We start from the raw sequence: 16,508 nt of genomic DNA, 5'->3' as shown, positions 1-16,508 counted from the left end.
TTAATGAACTAAAGTGAAGTCAGTCCCAGTTGTTCCCCTCCACAGAAACACCTTATGAAACCCATTGGTGATGGATCTGCAAAGGTCACATGACAACTTCAGTGATACTAGTATTTAAAAATCATCTTAGATTTTTATATAAAATATTTTGATATAAAAAGTTTCATCTTTGTTCATGTCTTATGTGAAAACTCCTTTTTCCTAACCATAATTAGTTTCAAATTAGAAATTTGGAAGACAACATTGTTTTATGACTGGATGGAGCAGACCGGAAGTCTGTAAGGGGACTCTCAATAAAACACTGTTTCAATTTTGCTTCACATCAGACAACCACACAGCGGCCTAACTGCAAACCAAAGACTGATTCTCATGGGTGGAATTAGTGAGACTCTGATGCAGGACGTAAAAGCTGGAACACCCCAGAACAAGTCTCATCTTAACAACTGAAAACCAGGACTGAACTATTTCATAAAATATGATCCAATTTGGATTTTTTTTTTAATTAAGAAAGACATTTATTTTGGGATTATTTTTGTTGGATTAAAGAAACCAAATCTTAAAGCATGAGCAGAGCATAGTTATTTCTCACCTGCTTTAGTCTCAATTGCTTTCTTCTTCGTGGGAAATCTCAAAGTGGGTTGAGGGACTGTTTGCTTTGAGTTTTGTGGTCTTACAAGAGATTAGCAGATTGCTTCTCTCCTCCTGCTTCAGCAGAAGCTGATGAGGCTCCATCTTTGTGGTCTTTGTTTTAGTATTAACATTTCTAACATATTTTAATGATAACATTTTTTTATTCCTCATATCATTTACACATTTACTATAACCATTATTAAACAAATATCAATGAAGAAGTAACTAAAAACATTTAAAACAGCTATAAAAACCAAAACAATATTTAAAAAACTAAATCAAAACATGAAACAATCTCTAAACTGGCCAAACTATTTTAACAACACATAAAATCTAGAGAATTAGACGTAGAGGGTTTTCTTTTGGCCTTTGCTCTTATCCAGAGTCCTTCTTTTAGGCAGCTTTACTTGCTGAATTCTTGTTCTTTTTGGATTTTGTCAGGCCCAGAAAATATATTGCACTTTTCCAGAATGATGGAGACTTTCTCTTGGCTCCTGGAAGTTCTTCAGAGTCCTCTTTGATGACCTGAAGACCTCCATCTTCCAAGTGCTGGCTGGTCTCCTGGACTGGGTGGGCGTCCTGAGTGTCCTCTGTGGTCTGGATCACAGTGACCACAGGGACTGGAGGCTGTTGCTGGACACATTTTTCTTCCAGCAGCTGATGGATTTGGTTCTCTTTGTCTTGAAGCTGAACTTTCAGACTCTGCAGCTCTGCCTGAAACTTCAGCTCTGTTTTGCAGGTCGCAATGGTCATGGTGGCGATCTGTTGGGCCGTGGTTTGGAGTGAAATGTTCTGCTCCGCTTTGAGGCTGTTGATGATCTGCTGCTTCATCAAAAGTTCTTGTGAGAAAACAGAATTCTCATGTTCCAGCTCTTGACGCAGGACTTCAACTTCCTTTCTGGTGGTTGACATATGAGCTTTATGGTCTGCCTTCAGATCTTCAATCTCTTCCCTCAGGAGAGTCTCAGTTCTGGATTGTTGACTTTTGGAATCCAGCTGCTCTCTAAGACTTTCCTAAGACTAAGACTTTTTTCTCTGCTTGATGTCGCTTCTAACTTGGTTAGAGATTTTGGCGGCGCTCAAGACGTCTGAATGGGCGTATTTTGATGCCTCTCCAGTTCCTGCTTGATCTCTTTTCCATCATTAATGAATTTCTCTTTGAGTTGTTTTTGTTTGGCCATTTGTAGCTTTGTTTCCTCCAATTCTTGATGTAACTGGGCAATCAAATAATCTGCATGGAAGTGACATTCTGCATGTCTGGGCAGAACCTGGGTCCCACAGTAACCCTGGTGGGGGTTGATAGACGATGGTTTTTTCAAACTGAAGATTTCTTCAGCAGCAGCAGTTCCTCTGATAAACTCTCTCAGAGACTGAACGGAAGACATTGCAACTTTATTCAGCAGAGGCAACACTTTAGGCTCACACACTAAACTGATAAAGCTTCTGGTGTTCAGCTGTGCCATGAAGTTAGCTTCAGGTTTTTAATTAAAAACCCTTTTCTGTACCACACCATTAACAAATTACTGCTCCTCATTAAAAAAATGTCACACAAAAATCAATTTACATTAAAAATGAACATGATCTTTATTATTTTTTCCTAAACTGACACTTTCTAACTTTTACCATGAAACTAACCTCACATGCATCTGTGACACTATGCTCAACCTTCCCCAGTGTGCACGGTGAGAACATTTCCATAACAGCTATGCCTGACAGGCAACATTTCAAGAGAAAGACTTGTTCATCCAGAAGCTTCTGTGACAGATCCACAGACTGTTTCAGTTTCAGAGTTGGTGGTAGCCTGCAAAAACATGAAATGGAGACTTGGTTCAGACAAAATCAACAGATCTTTGTGCAGAAACATTTTTTAAGCAATCTGCAACAATGAGCAATAATGTATCTTCTTTTCAAGTACATTGTTTGTGTTTGAAGGCTGTTTTTGAGTTCATCATGAGAGGCTGGATTACTGTAACTCCTTGTTAGCAGCGTGTCCTAAGAGTTCCTTAAGAAGTCTCCAGCTTGTTCAGAACGCAGCTGCTAGATTGTTAGCTGGAACCAGCAGAAGAGATCACATCACTCCTGTGTTAGTTTCGCTCCATTGGCTCCCAGTTGATTCTAGAATTAAGTTCAAGATCCTCCTGTTAACCTATAAGGCCTTACATGGAATGGCCCCGTCCTATATTAAGGACCTCATAGTCCCTTACCAACCAATCAGAACACTTCGCTCGCAAAATGCAGGACTGCTTGTGGTTCCTAGAATTAGTAAAAGTACGGTTGGAGGTAGAGCGTTTAGCCACCAAGCCCCTGTTTTATGGAATAAACTCCCAGCTCATGTAAGAGAGGCCGACTCAGTTTCTACATTCAAAGCTAGACTGAAAACATTCCTCTTTGGACAGGCTTATTGTTAGACTAGTTAGTATTCAGAGATTATTTAACTTAATGTTAGTTTATTTAAATTAAACTTAATAATAACTATTTCTTTTAAAAGGCTGCTAGAAGTTGAAGCTGGGGTAACTATGGTACACTGGGGTTCTGTCCTCTTTCCTTTTTTACTTCTACCCTTCCTCTCCTCTATTCTTGATCATAATTTATCATTTAGTTCTCCATGCCTCTGTTTGGTGCAGTGCGATTCATGTATTGTCCCTCTTTCCCTCTCCCCTCCTGGGGAGTGGAAGTGCTTCCAGACTCCAGTTGGCTCATCCGTGCTCCAGTTCCTGACCGTTTACCTCGCCTTTGCTCGCCCTCCTACACCTGGCTGTGGATCCTGCCTCTGGCTCATCTCTGGCTCGTCTCTGCTCTGTACCTGACCGAGTACCTCGTCTCTGCTCCTGCTCCTACACCTGGCTGTGGTTCCTGTCTCCGGCTCGACTCGCGCCTTTGACTGTCCCGATAACCACGGCTGGATGAAGCTCGTCTGCTGGACTTTTATATATGTAGTTGTAGATTTAGATAAGTTAATTCTTCTCTAAGATTTCTGGTAAATCGCCTGTCCGTCCTGGGGGAGGATCCCTCCTTCATGTGGGCACCCCTGAGGTTTCTTCGTTTTTTCCGGAATCCGGTTTTTTTGGGAGTTTTTCCTTACCGCGAAGGGGGGTCTAAGGGCAGGGATGCCAGTATAGCTTAGTCAGTTTGTTAGTTCATTTTAGTATTTTTCTATTGAACTCTTTGTATTCGTGATCCTTTTGATTTCATGTTTTACTTCGAAGCCCATCGAGACGACTGTTGTTGTGATTTTGGGCTATACAAATAAAATTGAATTGAAATAAATTGAATGAGAAAGTGCCCCAAGAGGACCTGGCTGCAGACATCAATGTCCAGAACCAGAAGTCCTCAATTAGACATCCTCCAACGGAACTGGACGTGCCCCCATGATACTTGAAAAACCCTGGAACCCAAGCAATTACGGTCTTTCCAGTTAGGGTTATGGTAAATTGTATCATTTCTGCTTCCGGCTGATGATGTCAGAGGTCCTCTTGTCTGCAGCCGGGTTCCTCTCAATTAGCTTGCATTTTCTCTAAATATAGGACTTTTTTCTTTTTTTGCTGTGAGTAATCCCTCAAGACCAAGCCTTAGGCCTACTTTTACACCCAACTATGGTGCATATCCAGTTAAATTCAACTAAAAGTTGAGTTGAGTCGAGTTGATAAAGTGGATAATATTTGGTGTTTTCCTCCAAATCTGCCTTTTTTTTTATATCCAATGAGCTAATATGAGGTTCATTTAAAAAAAATTTTTGGATCAGATGCAGCTGTGACACTACATCATTGGTCCACCCACAGCACCATCTGATTGGTTACACAGGCAGTTCTGGATTGTTGACTTCTGGAATCTGGATTGTTGACTTCTAGCAAGAAGCAGCCAAAATTAAAAACTGTATGATTGAGGGCAGGGAAATTGGATGTGGATTCCTCACACATGGTGGAGCAGATAAATGATCAGCTTATAGAAGCTATGGAGAGCAGCGGCCTCATCAGCTGGAGGTAACATCACGCAGTTGCTGCAGATTTGTCTGCTGCACATACACTATGCCAATCTCCACATCCCAAAGGTGCTTCATTGGAATGAAATTTGGTGACTGTGCAGGCCATTTGAATCTGGTAAACTCATTATCAATCTCAAGAAACCAGTCTGAGATGATTGCATCTTTATGAAATAGAATGTTATCCTGCTGGAAGTAGCCATCAGAAGATGGTACTGTGGTCATAAAGGGATGGACATGATCAGCAACAATACTCAGGTAGGCTGTTGCCTTTCTAGCTTGAACCAGTCTGGCCATTCTCCTCTGACTTCGACAAGGTATTTCGGCCAACATTGGCTGTTCTTGGGACTGTTCTCTGTAAACTCTAAAGATGATTGTGGGTGAAAGTCCCAGTAGATCAGCACTTTTTGAAAAACTCAGACAGGCCCATCTGGTACTAACAACATTGACACTTTTAAAGTCACTTCAATCACCTTTCTTCTCGAATCTGATGGGACTGTGTTTCTGATGATACAGATCAGACAGACGGGCGGGCGGGCGGACGGACAGAAACTCTCGAGCCTCTGTCTGCATTTTAAAAGCAAGCGTCTTCCTCTCGTAGGTCACCAGTAACTTTGATGGGTGAATCACTCTGTGCTTTATCCCCAATCAGCGCAGATCCTCCCAAACCGAGTCGAACTGTTTCTGAAGCTGGTGCACTCCCGCCGCTAGGTCCAGGTAGAGTCGGATCCGCTGCTCCTTATAGCGAAGATCCTTTTTGGCCCGTGCCGCAGAGACAACAGCCAGCTTATCCTTATAGTTGAGGTATCTCATGATTAGAGCGAGAGGTGGAGTGTTGCCGTCTCTCCGTGGTCCGATTCGATGCGCTCTTTCTATGATCAGCGGAGTCTGAAGCTTTTTGGTGCCGAGCGCCTCTTGAAGCCACTTTTCCAAGAACAGGCACAGGTCCTGCCCTTCAGCTCCTTCTGGCAAGTTGACAAGTCTTAAATTGTTCCGCCTTGATCTTGACTCCAAATCTAAGACTTTGTCCTCCAGAGCTTTTCCTTTTGTTTCCAGTGCGCTAATCTTGGCCTGCAAAGCTTCGTGTTGGAAATGCGCACCTCCGTTTGTGTCACACGTTCAGTGCAATCATTTAGTTCCCTTTTCATGTCTTCGACTGCCATTAAAAGTTTGTCAAACCTTGTAGAGAAGTCTGTCTTCATGGAGGTTACAACAAACAATATTTTATCCCCCTTGCTGCTTTCCTCTTCACCCGTCTCCCCCATTTGGTCAGTGGTAGCGTTAGCCTTCTGCGCTTCCCCTCGAAGACGAAACTTGGTTAACTTGGGTTGTTAAGATTTTTCAGTTTTTTCTTGTCCAGTTTTAGCTGTTTTAGGCATTATTCCTTCCTTCCACTTGTATTTTCATTTTGGATAGCAGCAAATAAAGTTCTTCTTTCAGTATAGCACGAGCTGCAGAGCGGCAAAAACCACAACTTTTCACATTCCGCCATAACAGAGAAGTGACAGAAATGTTTCTGCTGTAAACATGAACTCTGTCATTTCTGGAGTTCTAGGAAAACTGCCTCAGTTCTTCCTTCATATTATTCCCACTTTTCTTCATCAGATTTAACTCAAGCTCTGGAATGAATACAAAAGAATCAGGATGTTTTTATTGTCAAATGATCAGAAACAACTTTTCTCTGAAGAACAAAGAAATGAAAACACCAACGTTCAATCATAAAATGTCAAATAAAGCAAAAAGACAGAAAACAAAGTTGTAAATGTTCTTCTTTCTACAAACAATCTTCTCCTTCAGTTTCTTCTCGTCGTTTCTGAATAGAACAAACAGAGAAAGTCTTTGATTGTGACGTCACTGATTCCATTTGTGTTGCAGCTTCCTTCAGTTCACATGACAACAACACAAAAACATGAACAAAACATTTGTGTGAAATTTGAATTCAAACAGTAAAATCCCAAAGATCAAAGAAACAAGAAAGCAGATTTTACTTCAAAACTTTTTAGATTCATGTTCAAAAATGTCTCAAATCCACATTTTCATTTCTCTCTTTATTTCTGACTACAAACATTACTCCACAGAATATTAACAGTTAAAACGTTTAGTTCAAAATGATCCAAAGCAGAGAAATCACTAAACACAAACATCTCACTTCTTTCAGGAACTTCAGGAACTATTTGAGTTTACAGAACTCTGCTGTGCTTCCAATAAAACCCAACCTCAGTCCTGCATGGAGCGGCTGAGTGAATGTGGTCTGGACTCTGTGGAGGAGAGTCATGCTTTCAGAGACGCTGTAGAAAGACAGAACACCTGCTCTGTGATTCAGGTACACTCCTACTCTGGAGGAACCAGGAGCTGAGATGGAGGTTTTTGTGCTGTTCCGGTAAAATAAGAAAATATTTCGAGAACAAAATAATGTCCAGGATTTGTCATTACGAACAAATGAACTTTCATTTCCAGATCTCCTGATGTTCTTGTATGCGACTGCTACATCGACCTCTGTTCCTCTCCACTCCACCTCCCAGTAACAACGTCCAGTCAGACTCTCTCTACTCAGAACCTGAAATCGATCAGTGAATCTGTCTGGATGATCGGAATAAGACTGAGATTTTTCCATCCTTGTCACCTTTCTGTTCTCCTCTGACAGTAACAGTTCTCTGTATGCTGTGTTTGGATCCAGTGTGATTTCACATGAATATTTGAAGAAGTCAGCTCTGCTCTTTGGTTCTGGTTCTGGTACTGACAGTAAAACGTCCACATAATTGACTGTCAGTGAGATGTTTGTCCATTCCTCTCTCAAAATGTCCTGCAGTTTGTCTCTGAGCTCTGACACAACTGCTGTCACATCCTCAAAGTATCTCAGAGGACGGACATTGATGCTGGATGAGTGTGTGGACTCACTGAGTGGTGGCAGTGAGGGGTAGTTGAGCAGAAACTGGCTGTGATCCTCTGTGAGTGAGAGCTGCTTCAGCTCAGCGTCTCTCCTCTTCAGCTCAGTAATCTCCTGCTCCAGCTCCTCCTGAAGATCTTTGACTCGACTCACTTCAGTTTGCTGCTGGGATCTGATCTGCTGCTTTACATCACAGCTTCTTTTCTGGAGGAGACGGATCATCTCAGTGAAGATCTTCTCACTGTCCTTCACTGTTTGATCAGCAGAGTGATTGATGGCCTCCACCTCCTGTTGAAGCAGCTTCACCTCCTTCTCTCTGTCCTGGATTCTCTGCTGGATTTGTTGTTGACTCTCCTCCAGCTCTCTCTGCCTCTCAGTCCTTTCTGCTGCAGCTGAGACTGTGTCGTGGCCTCTATGTTCATCTACAGAGCAGAGATAACAGATACACTTCTGATCAGTGCGACAGAACATCTTCATCACCTCATCATGACGGGAGCAGATGTTCTCCTGCAGGTTCTTGGAGGGTTCCACCAGCTTGTGTTTCTTGAATGCAGCTGCATCCAAATGAGGCTGAAGGTGTTTCTCACAGTAAGAGGCCAGACAGATCAAACAGGACTTGATGGCTTTCAGTTTTCTTCCAGTACAGACATCACAGACCACATCTTCAGGTCCAGCATTGCAGAGATCAGCAGGAGAAGCTTGGAGTCCAGTCTTCTTCAGCTGATCCACTAAAGCAGCAAACATGAAGTTTTTCACCAGAACAGGGCTCGGTATGAAGGTCTTCCTGCACTGAGGACAGCTGTGGATTTTCTTCTCTTCATCCCAGAATCCTTGAATACACTTCATGCAGTAGCTGTGTCCACAGGGAATAGTCACCGGATCCTTCAGCAGATCCAGACAGATGGAACAGCAGAAGGTTTCTTGATCCAGATCAACTCCTTTCTGCGCCATTTCTCTTCTCAGACACAAAGACTGTGAGAGTTTCACTTCCTCATAAACCAGTTTGACTCTGATCAGGTGTTTTCACTGGGAGTTCAGCCAATCAGCTTCTTTCTTCTCTTCCTGTTGGTTACGCCCATCATGACAGACGAGGAGCTGCAGATCAGGAAGAGGAGAACTTTAGAGAATGTGGCTGTTAAACCTTTCAGAAAGAGAAAAAGAAGACATCAAAAGTCTTCTCCTTCAGCAGATCCAGACAGATGGAACAGCAGAAGGTTTCTTGATCCAGATCATTCATGGTCATTTTGCTTAAGAGTTCCAGTTGAAGAAGCTGCAGTTCTTTTTTGCAGTGAATGTTTGCTCACAGCTTGTTTCCCTTCAAGACTAAAGTTTTTCATGGTTATCACATATATTTTGTTTTGGCAACAACAGTATGAAGTTGTTTGGAATGAATTTGGAAATCAACATCATCATACTTTGTTAAATGTAAGAATCAATAATATAGTTAGAGAAAAATGCTGTTTTTTTTTTCCATTTCAATGATTCATCCATTAAAAACTACATATAATGGATACAAATCATAATTGTAACATTAACGTAAATATAATTCAGTGTCATGTTTTTCTGCTTTGCTGCTCCAAATGGGTTTGATCAGAGAAAAATAGATAGATAGGGTCTTTGATAATCCCTGAAGAAATTTTAAAACAGCCGTCTGCTGACAATCATTAATCGATTAAATAATTTAAGAATCATTGGGTTAAATGAATTAAAAGCTATTGTTTCTTAGATGCTCGGCCAGAGAGTTGTATTACCTGATGGCACGAGGAACAAAAGATTTCTTCAGTCTGTCTGTGGAGCAGCAATGGGACAGCAGTCTATTGCAGAATGTACTCCTGCTGGTGAAGGCCTTGTGTAGAGGATGTGAGGGATTCATCTTGATGGCCATGAATCTGGTCAGAGTGTTCTGCTTTGCCCCCTCCTTCACAAGATCCAGCTTCAGACCCACCACAAAGCTCACCCTCTTGATGATCTTATTGAGCCTGCAGATGTTCTTCTTGCTGGTATTGCACCAGCACACAGCAGCATAGAGGAGAGCACTCTCCACCACTGACTGATAAAACATATGCAGCAATTTTGTGCAGATGTTAAAGGAGAGCAGCCTCTGGAAATACAGCCTGGACTGGCTCTTCTTGCAAAGCTGGTCCGTGTTGGTAGTCCAGTCCAGCTTGCAGTCCAACACAACCCCCAAGTACTAGTAGATCTGTACCATCTCCGTTTTTTTTATTTAACCTTTTTTTTTTAACCAGGAATGTCCCATTGAGATTAAAACCCTCTTTTCCAAGGGAGTCTCGGCCAAGAGGCAGCACATTTCAATACAAAAAATACATAAAAACAAACATTATTAAAACCACATACATCATAAAAAGCAGTGCACATTATTGTTTCAGTCAATCCATGTTCCACGTTTTCCATGTTTTCTCCCTCTATGTACACGCACTGAGGTGTTCGGACTTCTGAAGTCCAGAACCATCTCCTTGGTCTTCTGGATGTTCAGCCGCAGCTGGTTTTCCCTGCACCAGGCCACAAAGTCCTCCACCAGCCGCCCGTACTCCCTCTCCTCTTCCCATTTGACGTAGGCCACAATAGCTGCATCGTCCGAGAACTTCTGCATGTGGCAGGTTGCTGTGTCATAGTGGAAGTCAGACGAATACAGCGTGAAGAGTAGAGGAGGCAGGACTGTCTCCTGCGGTGCCCTTACACTGCAGCTGAGGGTACTGGAGACAGATCCCCCCATGAGTTTCTCCTCCAGCAGGTGAGTATCTATTGTGTTAAAGGCTCAGGAGAAATTTAAAAAAAGCATTCTCACAGTGCCACCTCCTTCATCCAGGTGTGCATAGGTACAGTGTAACAAGAAGAGGATTGCGTCCTCCACCCCCACTCTCTCCCTGTATGCAAACTGCAGTGGATCTTAGACATGCTGCACTTGTGGCTTCAGCTGCAGCAGAACTTACGTCTTAACCCCTTGTGATGACCCCACCCTTGCATTGACGTGTTCTCCCTACCATGACAAAGGTGGATAAAGGTGGAAAGATTTCATGTAATCCATGGACACCAGTGAAGATCACAAATCATTGAAGAAAAAAGGCTTAGCGCACTGTCTAGTGGGTCTAGATGACCCAACTCCCAATGTTAACATGCCTAAGATAGCACAAGGGTTAAAAGTCTTCATCACATGTGAGGTCACTGCTACAGGCTGATAGTCCTTGTTTTCTTTAGGATGCCTGACTTTGGGGAGAGGAACAATACATGAGGCCTTCCACAGGATGGAACATGTCCCAAGTCCAGGCTTAGGTTGAAAAGATACAGAAGAGGAGACCCAAACTCATTTGCACAAGTTTTCAACAGCCTCCTGAACTTTATGATAATTTTCTTATTTTCATTAAGGCAAAAATAAAAAAAAGTTCCCCTGATTCTATTCTTGTTTTTATTTTTACCCTCTCTGGTTAATGCGGGACAGCAGGCCTTCAAACTCGGTCAGAGAGAGAACATATTTGGGACTTTAAGTTTAATTTTAAACATGTGCGGCCAACAACAAAATCCAGCTTTGGACGCTCTTAAAATGCAAGTGGGGCAGCGCATCAATGTGCTACCTTCTCTTCTCCCACGCCTGAAATTGTGCACGCTGGACGGGGCAGATCATGGAGCTTGTTCAATGCACACGTGCTACTGGACCGCTGTGACATCACAACAGCTCATTGATTCAAACCGAGCGTCTTTGCAACAGTTTGACTGATTAAGGAGAAATACTCAGAAATGCAAAAATTAAATTATTTTTTTATTACATTTGTTCTCTTTCATAAGAAAAATGCTGCAAGTACATATCAAAAACTGAAAAAACAGGATTTTTTTGCATGGGGAATTGAATCCATTGCAGATTGATCTAAACTAGAGCTGAGAACTCTGAGCATGTCGTTACTATATGAATTGCAAACAAATATCAGTCGTTCAACGTTACAGAGATGCTTCTGTTTATTATTTGTTATGAGCTTTTCTCTTGAATAGAGCATGCTTAAAGCATTGACTAAAGTTAAACAGAGTTTGTGAAACTTTGACACAATTATTTTTACTTTCACTACAAGCGATACTGGCCACAAATGTTGGTTATCAACCACTTTGAGTGCAACCCTGAAAAAAAGCCCAGTATTTGATCACTATGATCCAGAAAACAAAACCCTACAACTTTGATATTAGGTCATCTTTTTTGGAGCTGAATTCTGCAGTAATCACATTACTCAGTGTCTTTGGTTGTTTTTGAGATTAAACTTGTTTTTTTCAGCCTTTAAGAATTTTTGGTTCAGGTTTTTCTGCAGACGTTTTTTCCTCAGTCACAGAAGTATAAATACTAGAAGGAAAAGGTCACTGATGATTCAAGTGGTTGTTGACAGATCTCTGGAACCTGATTGGCTCAATAAAATGAATCAAAACTAGGTGTGGGGTCCTTTGTGGTACATGTCTCCTACTTTACAACAGTCTTTGCCTCTTTGCTAAAGGTTTAGATGCTCTTCTGGATTTATTTCTTGATGCCATCACCTGAGACTGTAGAATTTGAGAGGGGCGGGACATCAGGGGTGACTTGGGTACAAAGGTTACCCAGCTGTTCCCGGTAAGTGGTGCTTTTTCCAACGGTCTAGAAATGGGCGGGGGCTCCTGAGCCACCCTGACTGTGTTTCGGCCATACAGCCTCCTCTCGTACTGCAGTAGCTGCTCCCAAAAGCCAGAGTTCAGTCGGACAAAGGGCCGGCTCTCCTGGACCCAGTGGTGAGCCTGGCGCAGTGTTACACCGCGGTGACGCATCAAATACGCCATGACCAGCGCTGGCGAGCGGCTCATCCCTGCAGCGCAGTGCACAAGGGTGCCTCCGTCACGGTTACCATGGATACGGTCAGCCACCCGGTCGAAGTGGTCACTGAGCCGGGCAGAGGGCAGGTCGCACACAGGGACACGCAAACACTCCACACCGGGGTAGGCGGGGCAGGCGTGGTTTAGTGTGGCGTTGACAATCAGGGTGATGCCTTTCTGTGACACCAGCGCCGCATTAAGTGGAGCGTCGGCACCACTCAGGAACAGGGTGGACGTGACCTGAGACAGCAACATCTGCACTAATGAAGACCCCACAGCTGGCTTCAGGTCTACCTGTTGAATAAAAACAAGTGGCAGAAAAGTTAAAGACAAGAACAGACCTCTGAATATCACACAAAGCCTCCATCCAGCTTCTGAACTGGCTTGGTTTGGTTCAGGGTTACAGGGCTGCTGGATCCGCAAAGGTGGGGTTTGCCCTGAACAGGTAACCAGTCCTTCGTAGAGCCACACAGAGACGTACAATCACACCCACTCATTTCCACATCTAAGGGGCAATTTAGAGACACCAATTAGCCTTTGAAGGATGTTTTTGGACTGTGGGATAAAGCCAGGGTTCCTGGAGAAAACCCATACATGTACAGGGAGAACATGCAAACTCCACACAGTAAGAAACGAGCCAGGATTCCAACCAGAGCCTTCTCACTGTGAAGCGAGAGTGCTGCACTGCACCGCCGTGCAGGCCAGTGATAGAACCAAAATCCGAAAATTTAACATGTTCAAAAAAGATCTAAACTTCTCAAACCTTTTACTCCAATTTAATGTGGAGATAGGTTTTGGTATTTGACTTAGAAGAAAACCAACAGTGTAGCTCAGCTGTAAGACCCAACAATAGTAAGCTGATAGGCCAGTTTAGCACAAAAAGGTATGGTTAGACACACACTAAGGAAAAATAGAAGCTTAAGTTAACATTACCTTTAACTGCAGGGAGTTTTCTTTTCCCACACCATGACACTCCCTCCTTTCAGTGAAGATTCTGAGCACAGAAACTGTTTCACGTTCATCTGAAGGAGACTTTCAAACCCAGACCTCCGTCATTCATTCTCTGATCTTCTGGGTCGGCACATGTCACACAGGCTTGTGTTTCTTCTGGTTCCACTTGGGAACTTTAAAGTTCTGTGGGTCTCTAGCAGAGCAGAACACGCCTCTCCTTTAGTTTCATTCATGAAGATTTTTCAGCGGCTGAATGTTCTCTTAGGTCCGGTCAGCAGACAGAACCCACCAGAGTTAAACCGTGAAGGAGCTACCTGCTACTGCTGCCTCCTCTGCTCTCTGAATCTGAAACCCAGTCACCCTACATGGCTGTGAGTCTCTCTGGCCAATCACTGCAGGGGTTAATTTGAGAACTTGGAGTTAGAACTAAACAGGGAGAAGCTGCTTTTAGCTTCTCACGGCTTCAATGAACAGATGTGCTCCAAGTCTTTCTGCATTCCAGTCTGACCCTAAACTGCTGCTCTCTTCTGGTTCCTTTCTTTAAAATGATGAACTCTTGTTGTTTCTTGTTTTTTTTTATCCTTTCAAAGCTTTTTGGATCTTTGGTATTTTGAGTGGCATCTGTGTGTAAAGACTAATATGCAAATAAAGCTGCTCTGCTTATATTTTGCTGTTGCTCCAGTCCTGAGGTTCCCCTCGTTTCCACAATAAAATCACAAATAATTCAGCATCACTGTCAAAAAAATAAAAAATTAAATTGTCATAGGCTGGTCCGGGAAATTTGTTCCAAACTTCTTTCAGCTGTTTTAAACATTCTGTATCAAAACGGCCAGGTTCTTTGGGTGAGTCCTGCATCTACCGCTGGTTTGCTCACTGTTATGCTTTGAGAAATAATAACTAAAAGTTGATGGAAAAGAATTCAACCCTTAAGTCCATTGTGTTATTAAAAAGGGAAGAGTTTCAGATGTTCAACAGGAAAAAGGAACCAGACTTTTAACAATTTAGCAGGATTTGGGCTCCTTTACTTGAACTTTTAAAACATTTCCTTCTGGTTATGTATTAATCAAGCCTAAAGAATTGACTTAGAATGGTACGTTTAATATAAGCAAATAAATCAGTCGTTTTGTTTTTTCCATTCAAATGTTCCCCTCAGGTTTTTCCTTAACTGCAGTCTTCCAAGTCTGCAGCTAAGGAGAAACCTGTTTGTCACATGTGGGTAGGACTCAAACAGTGCAGCAATAACACAGCTCAGTCATTTATTAAACTAATCTGTGAAAAAAAAAATTTTTTTGGTCTTTTTGCAATATTTCCCAGAAAATACATGACTGTGGTTTCCGCACGGAGATAACTAAAATCACTTTTTGAATAAGAAATGTTTATTTAATTTAAACCATAAAATGTGTTTTTGAATTCATTAGCTTCTCTTTTTTTAAACTAAGAGTAAAAACTATTTTCAAGCATAAAAATGAAATTAATTTACTGTTTAATATTATTAAACAGTTTTTACAAATCGGTAAATGTCTGTTGTAAAGTTTTATCTTCTCTATAATTTATGATTTGCAGTTTTGCATTGGTTAATTTATTCATTCATTCATATTGACAGGTGTCTTTTAACATTTCCCTTTTCCTTCCCTCAACCGTTACCCAGTAACTGTGGAATGGAAGCAAACTTCAGCTTTTTAGTGTTTGCATTCTTACGTGCATGCTTTTGCTACATCTTAGACTTTGTGTGTTTAATGCTGATGTAAATCCTCTCAGTCACCACGATTTATTTTATAAATTAGTGTTTTGTCAGTGCTGTAATGTCACTTCTCGCCTACAGAGGGCAGCAGAAGAATGGGGGTTTAAACCAGCACCGGAAGTCCCTCTGACCTGAAGCGGAAGTTTCTTTGACTTGTAGCAGAAGTCTTGTAAACCTGTAGAGTGATGGCGGAACTGAACCGACAACTCCAGGAATACTTGGCTCAGTCCAAAGGCGGCGGGACCAGAACTATCTCGCAGTCTAGCTCCAGCACTGCAGTGGATCTGGGAGACCCAGAGCCGGTTTCTGGGAGCTGGTTCGGGCGTTGGTCCAGTCCGTGGGCCGGAGGACAACCGTCTTCTGGAGGAAACAGCGGTTTCTCCTGGCCCTGGTCGGCCGAGCCGGACCCCTGCCTGCCGGGACTGAGCCGCCGGCAGCGGCTCGTTGCTTTTGGCGTGTGCGTGTCATTCTCATCGCTCTGCTTCGGCCTGTCCGCTCTGTACGCCCCGCTGCTGCTGCTCTACGCCCGGAAGTTCGCGTTGCTCTGGTCGCTCGGATCCCTGTTTGCCATCGCTGCCGCCGCGGTCCTGCGGGGGCCCAGCAAGTTGGCCGCCGGACTGCCCACCTCTCCAGGAGCGGCGGTGTACCTGTGCGCCCTCGGGGGGACCCTTTACGCGGCGCTGAGCCTTCACAGCACCGTGCTGACGGCGCTTGGAGCCGCGCTGCAGGTCGCAGTCATCGGTGGGTTCGTGGTGTCGCTGATACCCGGAGGGAGCGCTGGGATGAGGCTGGTTGGCGGCATGGCGGCCTCCGCCATCAAAAGGACCGTGACAGGAAAAACCTTACCGATCTGAAGCAGTCAGTGAACCGACTGATCACCTATATGACTAAAATGAACCCTGCGCGCGGACTGTCAGGCGCAGACGTTTGTGCTAAAGGAGCGTCACTTCATGGATCGGTGCACGAGCAGGTCCAGTGGTTTAGTTGAAGCATTCCTCCTGTGACTACGGATTTAACTAAGTTTTCTGAAAATAAACTTTTCTGTTACTGTTAACCTATTAAGGCGGTTATTACACACAGCAGCCACAGGGTGGCGCTGTGTCCCCTTGCAGGAACCCTAAAGGCTGCAGGTTCCAGGGTACATTTGAAATGGAGGCAAACAGGTCGAACACCACCAGGTTCTGACTGCTCAGCCCTGCAGAGAAGAGCTGAACAGCTGATTCTCAGGTTTTATGACCTGCTGGCGCTTGGAGCCCCCTCCTCCCAACATACAGACACTTCTCTACACGAACCAAAATAAAATGACTCCCACAACATCTTAAGTGTCATAATCTCTATCGTTATTTTCCCTCTGGAACACGATCTCATGAATCCGTCTGGATAGAGCCGCTCTGACTGGAAAGTTTCTGCTTCTCTAACAGCGTCTAGATCAATGAAGCGTGAACACTCGTACCTTTTTATTAAAATCTTTAAACCCACAC

General features: G+C 43.3%; 3 protein-coding genes across 3 annotated transcripts; 1 reads left to right on the top strand and 2 right to left on the bottom strand.

The window, feature by feature from the left end:
- Positions 1-6,334: 6,334 nt before the first annotated feature.
- On the bottom strand, positions 6,335-8,486 carry LOC101173009 (tripartite motif-containing protein 16). The gene has a single exon (XM_004078776.4). It carries the CDS (start codon positions 8,445-8,447, stop codon positions 6,780-6,782), a length of 1,668 nt encoding a protein of 555 aa, XP_004078824.2. The 5' UTR covers positions 8,448-8,486; the 3' UTR covers positions 6,335-6,779.
- A 2,964-nt stretch (positions 8,487-11,450) lies between these two features.
- LOC101171695 (dual specificity protein phosphatase 18-like) lies at positions 11,451-14,268 on the bottom strand. Its single transcript, XM_011486258.3, has 2 exons — positions 13,269-14,268; positions 11,451-12,629 (listed from the first exon to the last, which is right to left on the bottom strand). Exon 2 carries the CDS (start codon positions 12,588-12,590, stop codon positions 11,958-11,960), a length of 633 nt encoding a protein of 210 aa, XP_011484560.1. The 5' UTR covers positions 12,591-12,629; positions 13,269-14,268; the 3' UTR covers positions 11,451-11,957.
- A 610-nt stretch (positions 14,269-14,878) lies between these two features.
- sft2d3 (SFT2 domain containing 3) lies at positions 14,879-16,343 on the top strand. The gene has a single exon (XM_004078777.4). It carries the CDS (start codon positions 15,213-15,215, stop codon positions 15,879-15,881), a length of 669 nt encoding a protein of 222 aa, XP_004078825.1. The 5' UTR covers positions 14,879-15,212; the 3' UTR covers positions 15,882-16,343.
- Positions 16,344-16,508: the final 165 nt, after the last annotated feature.

The sequence above is a fragment of the Oryzias latipes genome, chromosome 17 (assembly GCF_002234675.1).
Source record: "Oryzias latipes chromosome 17, ASM223467v1".
In the NCBI taxonomy this organism is placed as follows: Eukaryota; Metazoa; Chordata; class Actinopteri; order Beloniformes; family Adrianichthyidae; genus Oryzias; species Oryzias latipes.
The sequence above is the reverse complement of the archived record's forward strand: the minus strand, read 5'-3'. Positions and strand labels throughout refer to the sequence as shown.

Coding starts and splice junctions, on each gene's coding strand:
- LOC101171695 (XM_011486258.3), bottom strand. CDS start 12,590: ATGTTGCTGTCTCAGGTCACGTCCACCCTGTTCCTGAGTGGTGCCGAC.
- LOC101173009 (XM_004078776.4), bottom strand. CDS start 8,447: ATGGCGCAGAAAGGAGTTGATCTGGATCAAGAAACCTTCTGCTGTTCC.
- sft2d3 (XM_004078777.4), top strand. CDS start 15,213: ATGGCGGAACTGAACCGACAACTCCAGGAATACTTGGCTCAGTCCAAA.